Genomic DNA, 12,386 nt, shown 5'->3' with positions numbered 1-12,386 from the left:
CCAAAGGAGTTTGCGTCTGCACTGAAGACAACACTAAGGAGCGAAAAGGGAGATCGCCGCTTGTACAGGTGAGGGCCCCGCACTTCGTGGAACAAGAGCAGCCTCACTGAGGAGGGGATGCCACTGCGGGCCGCCGGGGCTTCTTCCAAAGCAGGGGTGGGGATGCTGAGTCACAGATCTGTCACCACTTTGCACCTCTTTGCAACCCCGGGGGCTAAAGCAAAAGCGAAAGCGAATGCTCCTGGCTGCCGGCTGGTCCTGGAGCTGAACTCGCCACCTCCCAGAGACCCCAGCCTTGCGTCACGGTGGGTCACTGAGAGGGACAATCGGCCATGGCTTCACCGCAGCTCCGGGGCTGTGGAGTCCACGCCCTCCAGGTGTTGCTGCTACTGCTGCTGCTGTTGTTCCCGCTGCGGGTGACGCCGGGTAAGGAGCGCCTTGAGCCCGAACAGGGGAATAGAGGGGGACTCGAACACCCAGCTGAACTTGACCCGTGGGGGTCACGACTTCACGGGACTGAGCCAGGAGTTCAGCTGGAGAGGATCACAGCGGGGCGTGGGGGTTGGTGGTGGTGGTGGTGGTGGGGTCGAGACACGTGGAGGCAGCCGCGGAGAGCGCAGGTAAGAGCCCCTTACCCCGCTGCAGGCTGGCTCCTGAGTCGAGCGACCCCACTGATGTTTCCGAGACTTAGGGAAGAGAGCAGGTCTGACAAGCTCGACAAGAGTCAGGGAACTTGGAGACATGTGTGACTGTGCCTCTGCCAGCCCACACGCGCAGCTATGGGGTGTCGCACGGTGTGGGGTTCCAGCAGGGGCTCGAGGAAAAACCACCCCTCACGACTTTCAGATCAAAGTAAATTAGATGGAAGGCGCTGGGCAAAGGACTGCGCCGCCGCGGGTGGAAGAAAACGTGCGGGCCAGGTTGCATATCTGAACGCTGGGAAACAACTCCCAGTTCTCAAGGGCGCAGGAAGCTCGGGGCTGGGATGGTTGGAAAGCAGGGCAGCCTGTGCTCCCAGGAAAGAGGGGGTGTTATATGTTCCAGAACGTGTGACTTAGATCTAATCTCATCGGGAAGAATGAGTGAGACCCTAATTTGGTTCCTAAAAGAGTAGAAGGAAAGAGAAAGAATAGATGGGTCTAGCAACGTCCTGGTCCGGGATGCTTCATCTTTTTATAATCATGAAATTCTTCAGAGGCTGATAAAAATCTATGTACTCTCTGTACAGAAATTATGTGAAAGCACATGTTTGCAAAATGTGCGCATGATTTGGGGACCGAGGACTCCCTCATTGAAGGTCTTCCATGGACTTCCCTGTGTTAGCAACTCCTTATCCCCGAGTATGTTTTAAAGCAAGATTTCCCAGTGATGGGCATCCAATCCAGTCTCCTTGGGACTTGGTCATAGCCATCCCACTCACACTTGCTCCTGGGGTTGGCTCTGTAGGGGTGTTATGGGGTTTCATTGTCACAAGGCTGTTATTCTTGGGTCCCCACCCTCCATCTTTGAAGCTGGGATGTGTTGGTAAATTCCCTTTAACTGGATAGAAAAGAATGTTCCAGAGCTGCCAGAAATAGCCTGCAGCTATTTCAAATAGTCTGAAAGTGAATGTAGTTTTAGTCTTGCTCAGCCTAGAGGAAGCACCTCCCCGTTGCCCGAGGAAGGCCTTTCGCCAACTCAGGTGCTACACACACAGTCTCACTCTTTGACCTTATGACGTTTTTGCCATCAGCTGGCACCTGAATCGTGCTTTTAAGAACAGCCGTATTGGGTCATAACTGACTCCAGTACACTGCATATATTTAAGTTGTACAGTTTGGTAAGTTTCAAGATAAAAGTGTACACTCTTGAAGCAATCACCATAATCAAGACAGGGACATGCCCTTTACTGCCAAGTTCCCTATGACCTCCACAATCCTTGTCTCCTGCTCCAGTCTGCAATGGCTTATCTTTTCCCTGCAGATTTGTTGCACTTTCTAGAATTTTATATAAATGGAATTATACGGCATTTTTCTTCGTGTGTGGCTTCTTTAGCTCAGTAATTATTCTAAGGTTTTATTCATGTTGTATCTTGAATCAACAGTAAATTCCCGCCAAATCTGGTGGAACATGCTTACTTATAATCCCAAGCACTCCTAAGGCTGAGGCAGGAGGATCTCTAGATTCAAGGACAGTCTGTGTTACATGGTAAGATCTAAAAGCAAAAGTAAAGAAAGAAATAGAAGGGTGGCTACTGAGGAGATGCTTTAGTGGGCAAAGACACTCACCACTCAAATTTGAGGACCTGAGCTCATGTGAGCAGGATGAACAGCAGAATAGGGTGGGTGAGAGGCAGGGATGGGAGAACCCAGAAGGTCAGAGGTGGGAAAACAATGTGTGTGTGTGTGTGTGTGTGTGTGTGTGTGTGTGTGTGTATGTGTATGTGTGTGTGTATGTGTATGTGTGTGTATGTGTGTGTGTGTGTGTGTGTGTGTGTCTGTGTCTGTGTGTGTGTGTGTGTGTGAGAGAGAGAGAGAGAGAGAGAGAGAGAGAGAGAGAGAGAGAGAGAAGGCAGGAGGTGAGGAATGACTCACTACTCTCTTGCCTCAGCATCCCAAGTGCCAGGATTACAGGAGTGTGTGCGCCACCATACCCAGCAAAACATTCATTGTTAGAGACGTGGTTGAACTTCGGTTGCCTCCTAATTGTGGGCATTTAGGTTGTCTCAGCATGTTTAATGTTCTCTAACTGCTCAAACCCAGCAATATTTAAGAGGTAACATGTTGGGAGATGATATACCCTCATTTTCTTCCTCCTCTTCTTCTTTCCTTGAGACAGGGTATTATTATGTAGCACTGGCTGGCCTAGAACTCTCCAAGTAGACCAGGCTCGCTTTGCCAGAGATCTGCCTCCCAAGTGCTGGGATTAAAGGTGTGCACCACAATGCCTGGCCCCGGTGATTCTCTTTCTTCTACAATTCCCTTCACATGTGTTCTAGGAATCACTTTGGTGTCATTCATCACATATGGCAGTAGATGTTAGCAGAAGGCTTTCTCCTTGAAGGACTTGATGCTCTTTGAGCAATATGGTAGGGGACTGGAGGTCTGTGGAGGAAATAAATACATTGCTAGGGCTGCACCGCGGACAGGTGCTCTAAGAGGGTGGCGAGCAAACTGTAGTCAGGAGAGCCTGGAGGCTGCAGGTGAGACTGAGGCTTCTGCAATAGTTCAGGGAGTGGTGAAGAAATCCTCAAGCAGAGCGGTATCTATGGGAGACCAGAGCGAGAGACGTCCTCCCAAGTCCAAACAGTGTGGAACAGGTTTCAGTCTTTTCCTGTCATTTGAGCTGCAACCTTAACCACCCGACCTCCTGACTCTCAGAGTGGATTAGGAAACCTAGTTATGAAACGGAGGGACGAAGGAGCATGGATGAGTTCGGGGCAGTGAGCTGAGTACAGCCTGTACTTATTGCACCATGAGGAAGTATCTTGGGTTGGCTGGCACTTGAGCCAGGAAGAAAAATAGGTTACTGGAAGCCTAGCTGCCCTGACTGTTTGGGCATGTCTGATGCAGGGTGAGCTTCCAGAGGGCCAGAGTCACAGTTTCTCGTCTTGGTACCTTAGCACCTATCACAGTGTTCAAATGGGAGACTAAGGGAAGAAAACGCTGTGATGGAGTCTGACTCCACTTAAAGAGTGAGAGAGGCGTGCTAACCTGACGACTCTTGAACTCCAGATACAAGAGTAGGCCAGGGCTCCTTGCCCATCTTAGACACTATAAACCAACTTGATAAAGAAGCCTGATCCACAGGTTCTGGGAACCAGAAAGAGGTGTAGTCCTGTGCTCCATGCAAATGATCGTTAGGACTGGCTATGTGAGAACTTTCAAAGTAGCACAACTGTAAGTTAGCCCCGGGTTCCATAACTTCATCCACTGTATGTATTCATAAGTCCCCAACTTAGAAATGCCTACTGTATGTGGGTATATGTATATGGGGCTTAGAATTGGGAAGGGAATACCAGGAACTGTGAAATACATGTACCATCTTCATGGAGCTTATGATCTAGCAGACAAGATGAGACTTGCTTACACTAGATATCTCCCATCCAAGTACCAACCAGGCTTGACCCTGCTTAGCTTCCAAGACCAGACAAGACCCATCAAGTTCAGTATGGTATGACTGTAGGCTTACATTGGATAGCTAAGATATATATGGATATATAGAGAGATTGTAGTATCATTATATTATTAAAGATGTAATTAAGGCTCAAGGAAATGAAAAGTTTTCAATACAATAAAATATATTGCTTCTAATGTAATTGCAAGACCATCTAGCTTTGTAAAATAAATAACTTACTACTACTTGGCTGTTTGGGTTGGCTGCATTATTTTGATATTCTTATGCATTCAAATATCAGTTATTTTTAGGTTTATCTCTGAGGACCATTCATCATGGAAAGACCCAAGACAGACTTCCCCTTTTAGAAAAAAAACACAAAGTAGATAATGCAAAGCCCTCTTAATACAAACACCCAGAAATGATTAGTATAACATATATCTCTTTAAATTGATGGTTGGTAAAAAAAAAAAAAAGACAATTGTGTTGTTCAAAGAAAAAATAATAATGTATTGGTGTATGTACAGTGTATGTAAAAACAAAATGTGTGATAACAATAACACAAAGGTTGGGAAAGGGTATATGGAGAATAGTCTTTAAGATTTTGTGGGAGCTGGAAGGAGAGGGTTACTGTGTATATGTTTGTTAAAGGGGAACATTTGATGTCCTGTTCTATAATTCTGTCTTATTCCTTTGTGATAGGGTCCCTCACTGAACCTGGAGCTAGGCTAGCAGAGATACACTTGTCTCCGCACACCTAGTTCTGGGGTTACACATGCATGCAAACACATCTAACTTTCTTACTTGAGTGTCGGGGATTTGAACTCAGATTGTCACACTTGGACATCAAGAGCTCCCACTGGCTGAACCATCTCTCCAGCCTTGTTTAAGGTTCTTATGCTATATGTGTGAAGTAATATAGTATCACTTGAGGTAAACAGTGTTACCCTAAAGCAACCTCTAAAACAATGCAATACTGAAACAAGGTATAGTGGTTCACGATTGTAATCTCAGCAATTGCAAGACTGAGGAGGATAATTGCTGTGAGTTTGAGGAAAGGCTGGGCTACATAGAGAGTTCTAGGCCAGACGGGCCTACATAGTGAGATCATGTCCAAAACTAAACCCCAATCAATAAAAAATTAATTAAAAATATAATGCAATAATGATTTTATTAGTAACACAATAAAGGAGATAAAATAGAATCAAGAAATACGTTCAAGTGAGTCATGGCCTGATCATGTCCACAGGAAATCCCACAGGACCTACAGAATTTATTAAGGGAAGTGAATTCAGAGAGACTGCACAATTCCAAGTCTATGTTTTTGTAAATCAACATGCAAAATGCTAACAAAAAAAACACTAGGAAATAAAAATGTAAATATGTTATTTTCTCTGGCATCAACAATACTAAATCCAGAACTCATGAGGCCCTAGCCCAACCTGAGTAGTTGGCAGTTCATGGCTCCTAGTAGATGGAGACTCATTTCTATTCACTGCTGTAGCCACTGATAAGTTGCCCATTCTCCAGTAAATAACTCCACACCCATGTTCATGCAAACAACTGTACTAAAACCCTGTGTGTCATGGCTCAACAGATAAAAGCACAGGCTACTCTTGCAGAAGACCCAGGTTCACAACCACTATAACCCCAGTTCCAGGGTATCCAGCGCCCTCTTTTGGCCCTGCAGGCACTGGTCATTCATATAGTGAACAGACATTCATGCAGGCAAAAATACCATACACATAAAAAAAAGAAATAGCCGGGCGGTGGTGGCGCACGCCTTTAATCCCAGCACTCGGGAGGCAGAGCCAGGTGGATCTCTGTGAGTTCGAGGCCAGCCTGGGCTACCAAGTGAGTCCCAGGAAAGGCGCAAAGCTACACAGAGAAACCCTGTCTCGAAAAACCAAAAAAAAAAAAAAAAAAAAAGAAAGAATGAAAACAAAACAAAAAACCCAATGAAACCCATTTTTAAAAAAATTACGTATGTCTTAGTTAGGGTTTCTAATGCTGTGATGAAGCACTATGACTAAAAAGCAAATTGAGGAGGAAAGGGTTTATTTGGCTTATGCTTCCATATCACAATTCATTATCAAAGGAATTCAAGACAGGATCTCAAGTAGAACAGGACCTTGGAAGCAGGAGCTAATGCAGAGGCCCTGGAGGAGTGTTGCTTACTGGCTTGCCCCTCATGGCTTGCTCAACTTGCTTTCTTATAGAATCCAGGACCACTAAACCAGGGATGGCTCCACCCATAATGGGCTGAGCCCACCCCCATCAATCATTAATTAAGAAAATGCTCTACAGGCTTGCCTACATCCTGATCTTATGGAGGCATTTTCTCATTTGAGGCTCCCTCCTCTCAGATAACTCTAGCTTGTGTCAAGCTGACATAACACTATCCAGCACAGTATGTACTTTAGAAAGACAGGAACGTAAAAGGAAGACTTGTTGGAAAGAAAAGGGGATAGAGGGATTGTGAAGGGGATAAGGGGGAATTGGGGAGTAGCCATTATCAAAACATTATATACATGCATGAAATTAGCAAAGAATAAATTTAAAAAATACTTTTAAAAAGTTAAACCCTTAGTACATCTGACAAAAGATATACAAGGCTAGCATGCTAAAAGCTCAAGGTGAGATGGCTCCTCTGGTAAAGCTGCTTGTTGTTAAGCCTAGAGACCTTTGTTTGAATCCCCAAACCAAAACCCTATGGTGGAGGGGGAAAACTCCTGCAAGTTGTTCTCTGACTTACACACACACACACACACACACACACACACACACCAACAGAAATTTTAAAGTACTATAAAACACTTCTTATAGAAATCATAAAAGACTTAAATCAAGGCAGACAGGATGTTTGGGTTTTGAGAAGACTTAATGTTACTTAGATATCTGTAGCTGAAGGTTTTCCTGTGCTCACCCAGCACCAAGGTCCCACAGCCACTTATAAAACTCCTATGTCCCACCTGGTCCTGCAACCACTCAGACCCAAGTAAACACACAGAGGCTTATATTATTTATGAACTGGATGGCCTATGGCTCAAGCTTCTTGCTAGCTAGCTTTTATATCTTAAATTAGCCTATAACTATTGTAGCTGGAAGTTTTCCTGTGTCCCGCCCAGTCCGCAGATGCTCAGACCCAAGTAAACACACAGAGGCTTATATTAATTAAAACTGCTCAGCCATTAGCTCAGGCCTACCACTGACTAGCTCTTACATTTAAACTGAGCCCATTTTTGTTAATCTATATGTTGCCACATGTTCCGTGGCTTTACCTGGGTGCCATTACATGCTGCTCCCTGGACGCGGAGGGCTGGTGTCTCCTGCCTCAGCCTTCCTCTTCCCAGAATTCTCCTTGTCTGCTTATCCTACCTGCACTTCCTGCCTGGCTACTGACCAATCAGCATTTTATTAAACCAGTGTACAAAAGCATTATCCCACAGCAGATGTCAGTTGTTCACTGAGCTGACCTACAGTTATAACACCCTTCCAGTGGGGATTTCAGCAGGAAACTAGTGTGCTAATTCTATAATTCAGTAAAAAAGGCACTGAATTGAAGAGTCAACTTTGAAGGTAATTAACAAAGATTTATACACACACACATGGTTCAAGACTTGTTATGAGGAGGGAATGACAAGTTGATAAACAGATGAAGCAATAGAGTGGGGACACACACAAGCACACACTTGGTCCTGGCTTAGGATCCTATGAAAATACCACTGGATATCTACCTGTGCTGAGAGATATGTGTGAGAGGTTAGCTGTCGGGGAAGGAAAGGTCGATATGACAAAGCTCACCTGACTTTGATCCCCAGGGCCCACGTGATGGAAGGACAGAACTGATTTCTGCAGGTTGTCCTCTGACCACACAAATGCCACGGCATGAATGTGGCCATGCAGACATACACACACACACACACACACACACACACGGTAAATAAATAAACAAATAAATGTTTTTTAAAAAAACTTTTAGCAAAAAGGAAGGGTTGGAAATGTCGATTTAGACTTCTGGAAAAATATTCTGAGAAATAAATAGCACCTGCTCAGGAAACTACAGTAGTGAGCTCTTGAGGGAAAAAAGTTTGAGACAGTCTCATGTATCCCAGGCTAGCCTCCAAATGGCTATGTAGCTGAGGGTGCCCTTGAATTTCTAGTTCTCCTGTTTCTACCTCCTGAGTGCTGAGAGCACAAGCATGTATCACCATACCTGGCTTTAATACAGGCCTTGGATGCAGGCCATGCTGAGGACAGAGGAAAGGATGTGGAAGCATCATCAGACTTGGGATGAGTACACTAACTGGCTCCATGTTCACTCCGCTATTAACTGCTCTGTTTCCATCATTCACTCATTTCTTCACTTTTTTAAGATTTCTTTTTTATTTGTGTGTCTGTCTATGTCTGTGTGAGTGTCTGCCATGTGTTGTGTAGGTATCCAAGAGGGCCTGAAGATGCAGCAGATCCCCTGGAGCTGGAGTCACAGGGAGTCATGAGCCACCTGAGGTGGGTGCTGGGAACCGAACTCGGGCCCTCTGGAAGAGCAGCATTGACTCTCAAACACTGAGGCATCTTTTCAGCACCAACTCTGTTTTTTTAAACTCCATCACATCAGGGAGGTCTTCACAAGGTTCTGACAGTGGAAGGAGGTTCTTCTGCAGGGCCACAATGACTGAGTCTTCTCACAGGAACATTTTGGAAATGCACCGGTCCTTGTTGACCAGGTTGGACAGCTTGCCCTGTTTTTCCCTTACTCATCTGGCTAATTCTTGCTCATCCTTGAACTTTTTCATGGTGGCACTTCTTCAGCGATTGCAATTAGACAGCAATGTCTATCAATCCCAGCTGTGTCCATCTGGTTTGTCTACCACACTCTGTACACCATGTTCTAGGAGCAGAAGCACTCCAGATGTGTAGAACAGCCAAGCAGAACTTAGAGCAGTATCAGCCTTCAGGAAAAGGGTGTCCCGTGCCAAATTTGTTACCTCTGCAATTGCAAAGGCAGGAAATGTCCTGTGCAAGGCAGGGCTTCTTGGGCTCCTTTGCCTCCAAGGTTTCAGAATGACCTATGGCAGGGCCTGCCAGTTCTCTGGGGGAGGAAAACAGACTATGTGATCTCACAGGACCCCGGAATTAAGGAGCAGGCTTGAGGAAAACAAGAGAAGCGTAGCTAGATGCCTTTTCCCCTGGGGAAGTCACAAGTCCCTGGAGATATTGATCTGTGGCTGGATACTGTCCATCTACAAATGATGTAATAGCGCTCTCAGAGGTCCAAAAGTCCAAGCATAGTTCAGGCTTTCTCAGCAGGAGGGAACGTTTTATCAAGATCAGGCCTAGTATTTTTCACTGGACTCTTCATTCTGGTCTGCTGCCAAATGTTCTTAAGGTTATTTGAATTGATTTGTATGGTTGTTCCTCCCCATCCCACACCATTACTCCATCCCTAAGTACTTTCCAAGCAATGTAATATATAGCAAAGTACCACAGACACAGATTTTAAAGTTTGGAAACATTGGGCTAAACACATGGAACTGCCAAGCTGCACACACACACACACACACACACACACACACACACACACACGTAAATAAATAAATGTAATTTTTAGGTAAAGCCTTAGAATAGAAATTTAGAAGATCATATAAAGACAAATGTGTAAAAGCAATCCTCTTCAATGGAATTAATACCATGGTCTGAAAACGGTGTGAACAGGCTGCTGTTCACACCAGTGGGTTGTAAATGACGTGCCATTTGCTCTGCTGCACTTGTAGACAGAGCAGCAGTTCCCAAAGTATGGTTCCTGGACCTGCAGGGCCTGCACCATCTGACACTTGGAAATACAGATTCCTAGGCTCCACCTCAGACCTACCGGCTCAGTAGCTCTGGGTTGGAGCCAGCTAGTTTTAACAAGTTCTTCAGGTAGGTCTAATACACATAACTCCTAAGCATCACTGAAAACGAGGACCCAAAGTGACAAGAGGCAGGAGACAACAGAGCAGTGATTCCACATGGCAATGGTGAGTGAGCTTGCCCTGGGAAACGAAACTACAGCTAAAACACCAAATACAGAACCAATGGACACTGTGAACTTGCAAATAACAGCACTGGATGGACCCTGGTCATGGAAGAAGGAACTCTGAAAGGTGTGAATAGGTGATTAATAAGAAAAGGGATGGAGGGTCAGCATTATGAAAACCACAACTAGAGAAATAACCAGAGAAAAATGTCCTCACCAACTGGTAATCTTGGCCCGAACTGTCGTTGGCTCTTAGAGTTTCCTTCAAGAAGAATCCTGGTAGAGTACTTGCCTAGCATGTCCAAGGTCCTGAGTTTGATCCATAGCACTGAAGAAGAGGAAGAGGAGGAAGAGGAGGAGGAATCCTCAGAGGTCCTAGTCACAGTTAATTTTCTGTTGCATAATAGAATACCCGAGACTTGCTGATTTATAGAGTTAAAATTCATTACCTTGTGATTCTGTAACCTGGGACATCCTGTCAAGGGGCAGCACCATCTATTCTAAACTATATAATGCATTTGCAGCTACATGTGGGATAGTTGTATAATGTTAAGTGGAATTATGATCTGATTATTGTTTTCATTTGGAAATTAAGCATGATGTGAGGAGATGAGATTGTGTGTCAAGTTGACAAGATGTGGACTTATGATGGATAATCTTAGTTGTCAACTTGATTATATCTGTGATCAACTAAAATCCAGCAGCTGGGCACACCTGGGAGGGATTTTCTTAGTTGGATCATCCGAGCCACACCTTCTGGTGGTAGCCCACATAAAAGGACATGGAAGAAGGAAGCTTCTGCTTTTTTGTCTGCTTGCCCTCACTCTGACTGGCAAGTTTGTCTGTTCTATTCCTGAGGCATTCCTTTGCTGGTATTAAAACCCAATTCTTCAGGATTCCAATGTAGACTGAAGACTGGCAGATCTCTGGGACTCCAGCACCAGAATGAGATGCTGAGATATCCAGTCTTCGTGGACTGAGCAACTACCTTTCTATCAGGAGACAGACACTGATGACTACGTTTTTATAAAAAATAATTTATTTATCTTTACTTTACGTGCATTGGTGTTTTGCCTGCATGTATGTCTGTGTAAGGGTGCAAGATGCCCTGGAACTGAAGTTACAGACAGTCGTGAGCTGCCATGTGGGTGCTGGGAATTGAACCCAGGACCTCTGGAAGAGCAGCCAGTGCTCTCAGTCACTGAGCCATCTCTCCAGCCCTGATGACTACATTTTAATTATTGCTAACATGTTCTCCATTTTAAAGCCTCTCAAGTGATGTCTTAAATGTTTCATCTCTGCATGTGCAATGAACACTGAGAGTCGAAGGAATCCTAGAAAATACTTCAAGACTGAGAAGATGTGAAACAGCTTGTTGATAACAATCCCTTAGTCTGAAGACGACAGAGAAAGCAGTGACCCTGAAAAAATAGGTGGACTCCCAGTCAAGCCATTTCAAATTAAAACCAGCTGGACTTAAGTAAAGGTGTTCTAAAAAGCAGTTGGGCAAGCACTGTGCAACTGGAGACCAGGGGAGATAAGGAGGGGAGAACAAGGTGGATGGAGCAATGGCTCAGCAGGTAGCAGCACTTTTCTCCTGGAGAGGACCCTGGTTCAGTTCCCAGCATCCATGTAGTGGCTCACAACCATCTCTAACTCTAGATCCTAAGTTTCAAGGGATCCAGTGCCCTCCTCTGACCTTCATGGGCATCGTGCACACAAGTAGTACACACACAAACTTTCAGGTAAAACACTTCCACACAGACAATGAAGTAAAGAAATCTAATAAGAAAAGCAATACAAGAAATCAAACATCTGGGGGTGGAGAAATGTCTCAGTGGTTAAGAACACTGGCTGCTTGTCCATAGGACCCAGGTTTGATTCCCAGCACCCATGTAGTGGTTCAAACCATCTGTAGCTCCAGTTCTAGGGGATCTGACACGCTCTTCTGGAATCCCTGGGCACCAAGGATACATAAGGTTCACATATATTCAGGCACAGATTTTGTAGGGTTTTTTGTTGTTGTTGTTGTTGTTGTTGTTGTTTTGGGGTGTTTTTTTTTTTTGGTTTTTGAGACAGGGTCTCTCTATGTAGTCCTGGCTGTCCTGGAGCTTGCTGTGTAGACCAGATTGGCTTCTAACTCAGAGGTCCTCCTTCCTTTGCCTCCCAAGTCCTGGGATTAAAAAGAAGTCAAATACAAGTATGAAATCCCCAACTAGAAATGGCCGACTTTTTGGACTCCCCATTTGTTTCTAGGACTCCAGATATCACC

The 12,386-nt window shown here is 44.9% G+C and overlaps 1 protein-coding gene across 1 annotated transcript in view; it reads left to right on the top strand.

The window, feature by feature from the left end:
- The first annotated feature begins 299 nt into the window (after positions 1 to 299).
- Il15ra (interleukin 15 receptor subunit alpha) overlaps positions 300 to 12,386 on the top strand; it is a 29,676-nt gene continuing 17,589 nt past the window's right edge. The window contains exon 1 of the mRNA XM_059262424.1: positions 300 to 426. Within this exon, the coding sequence (XP_059118407.1) occupies positions 333 to 426 (94 nt within the window). The 5' untranslated portion in view covers positions 300 to 332. The remainder of the gene's footprint in view (positions 427 to 12,386) is intronic.

This window comes from Peromyscus eremicus, chromosome 5 (assembly GCF_949786415.1).
Source record: "Peromyscus eremicus chromosome 5, PerEre_H2_v1, whole genome shotgun sequence".
NCBI lineage: Eukaryota > Metazoa > Chordata > Mammalia > Rodentia > Cricetidae > Peromyscus > Peromyscus eremicus.
This window is presented reverse-complemented; position numbering and strand designations above follow the sequence as displayed.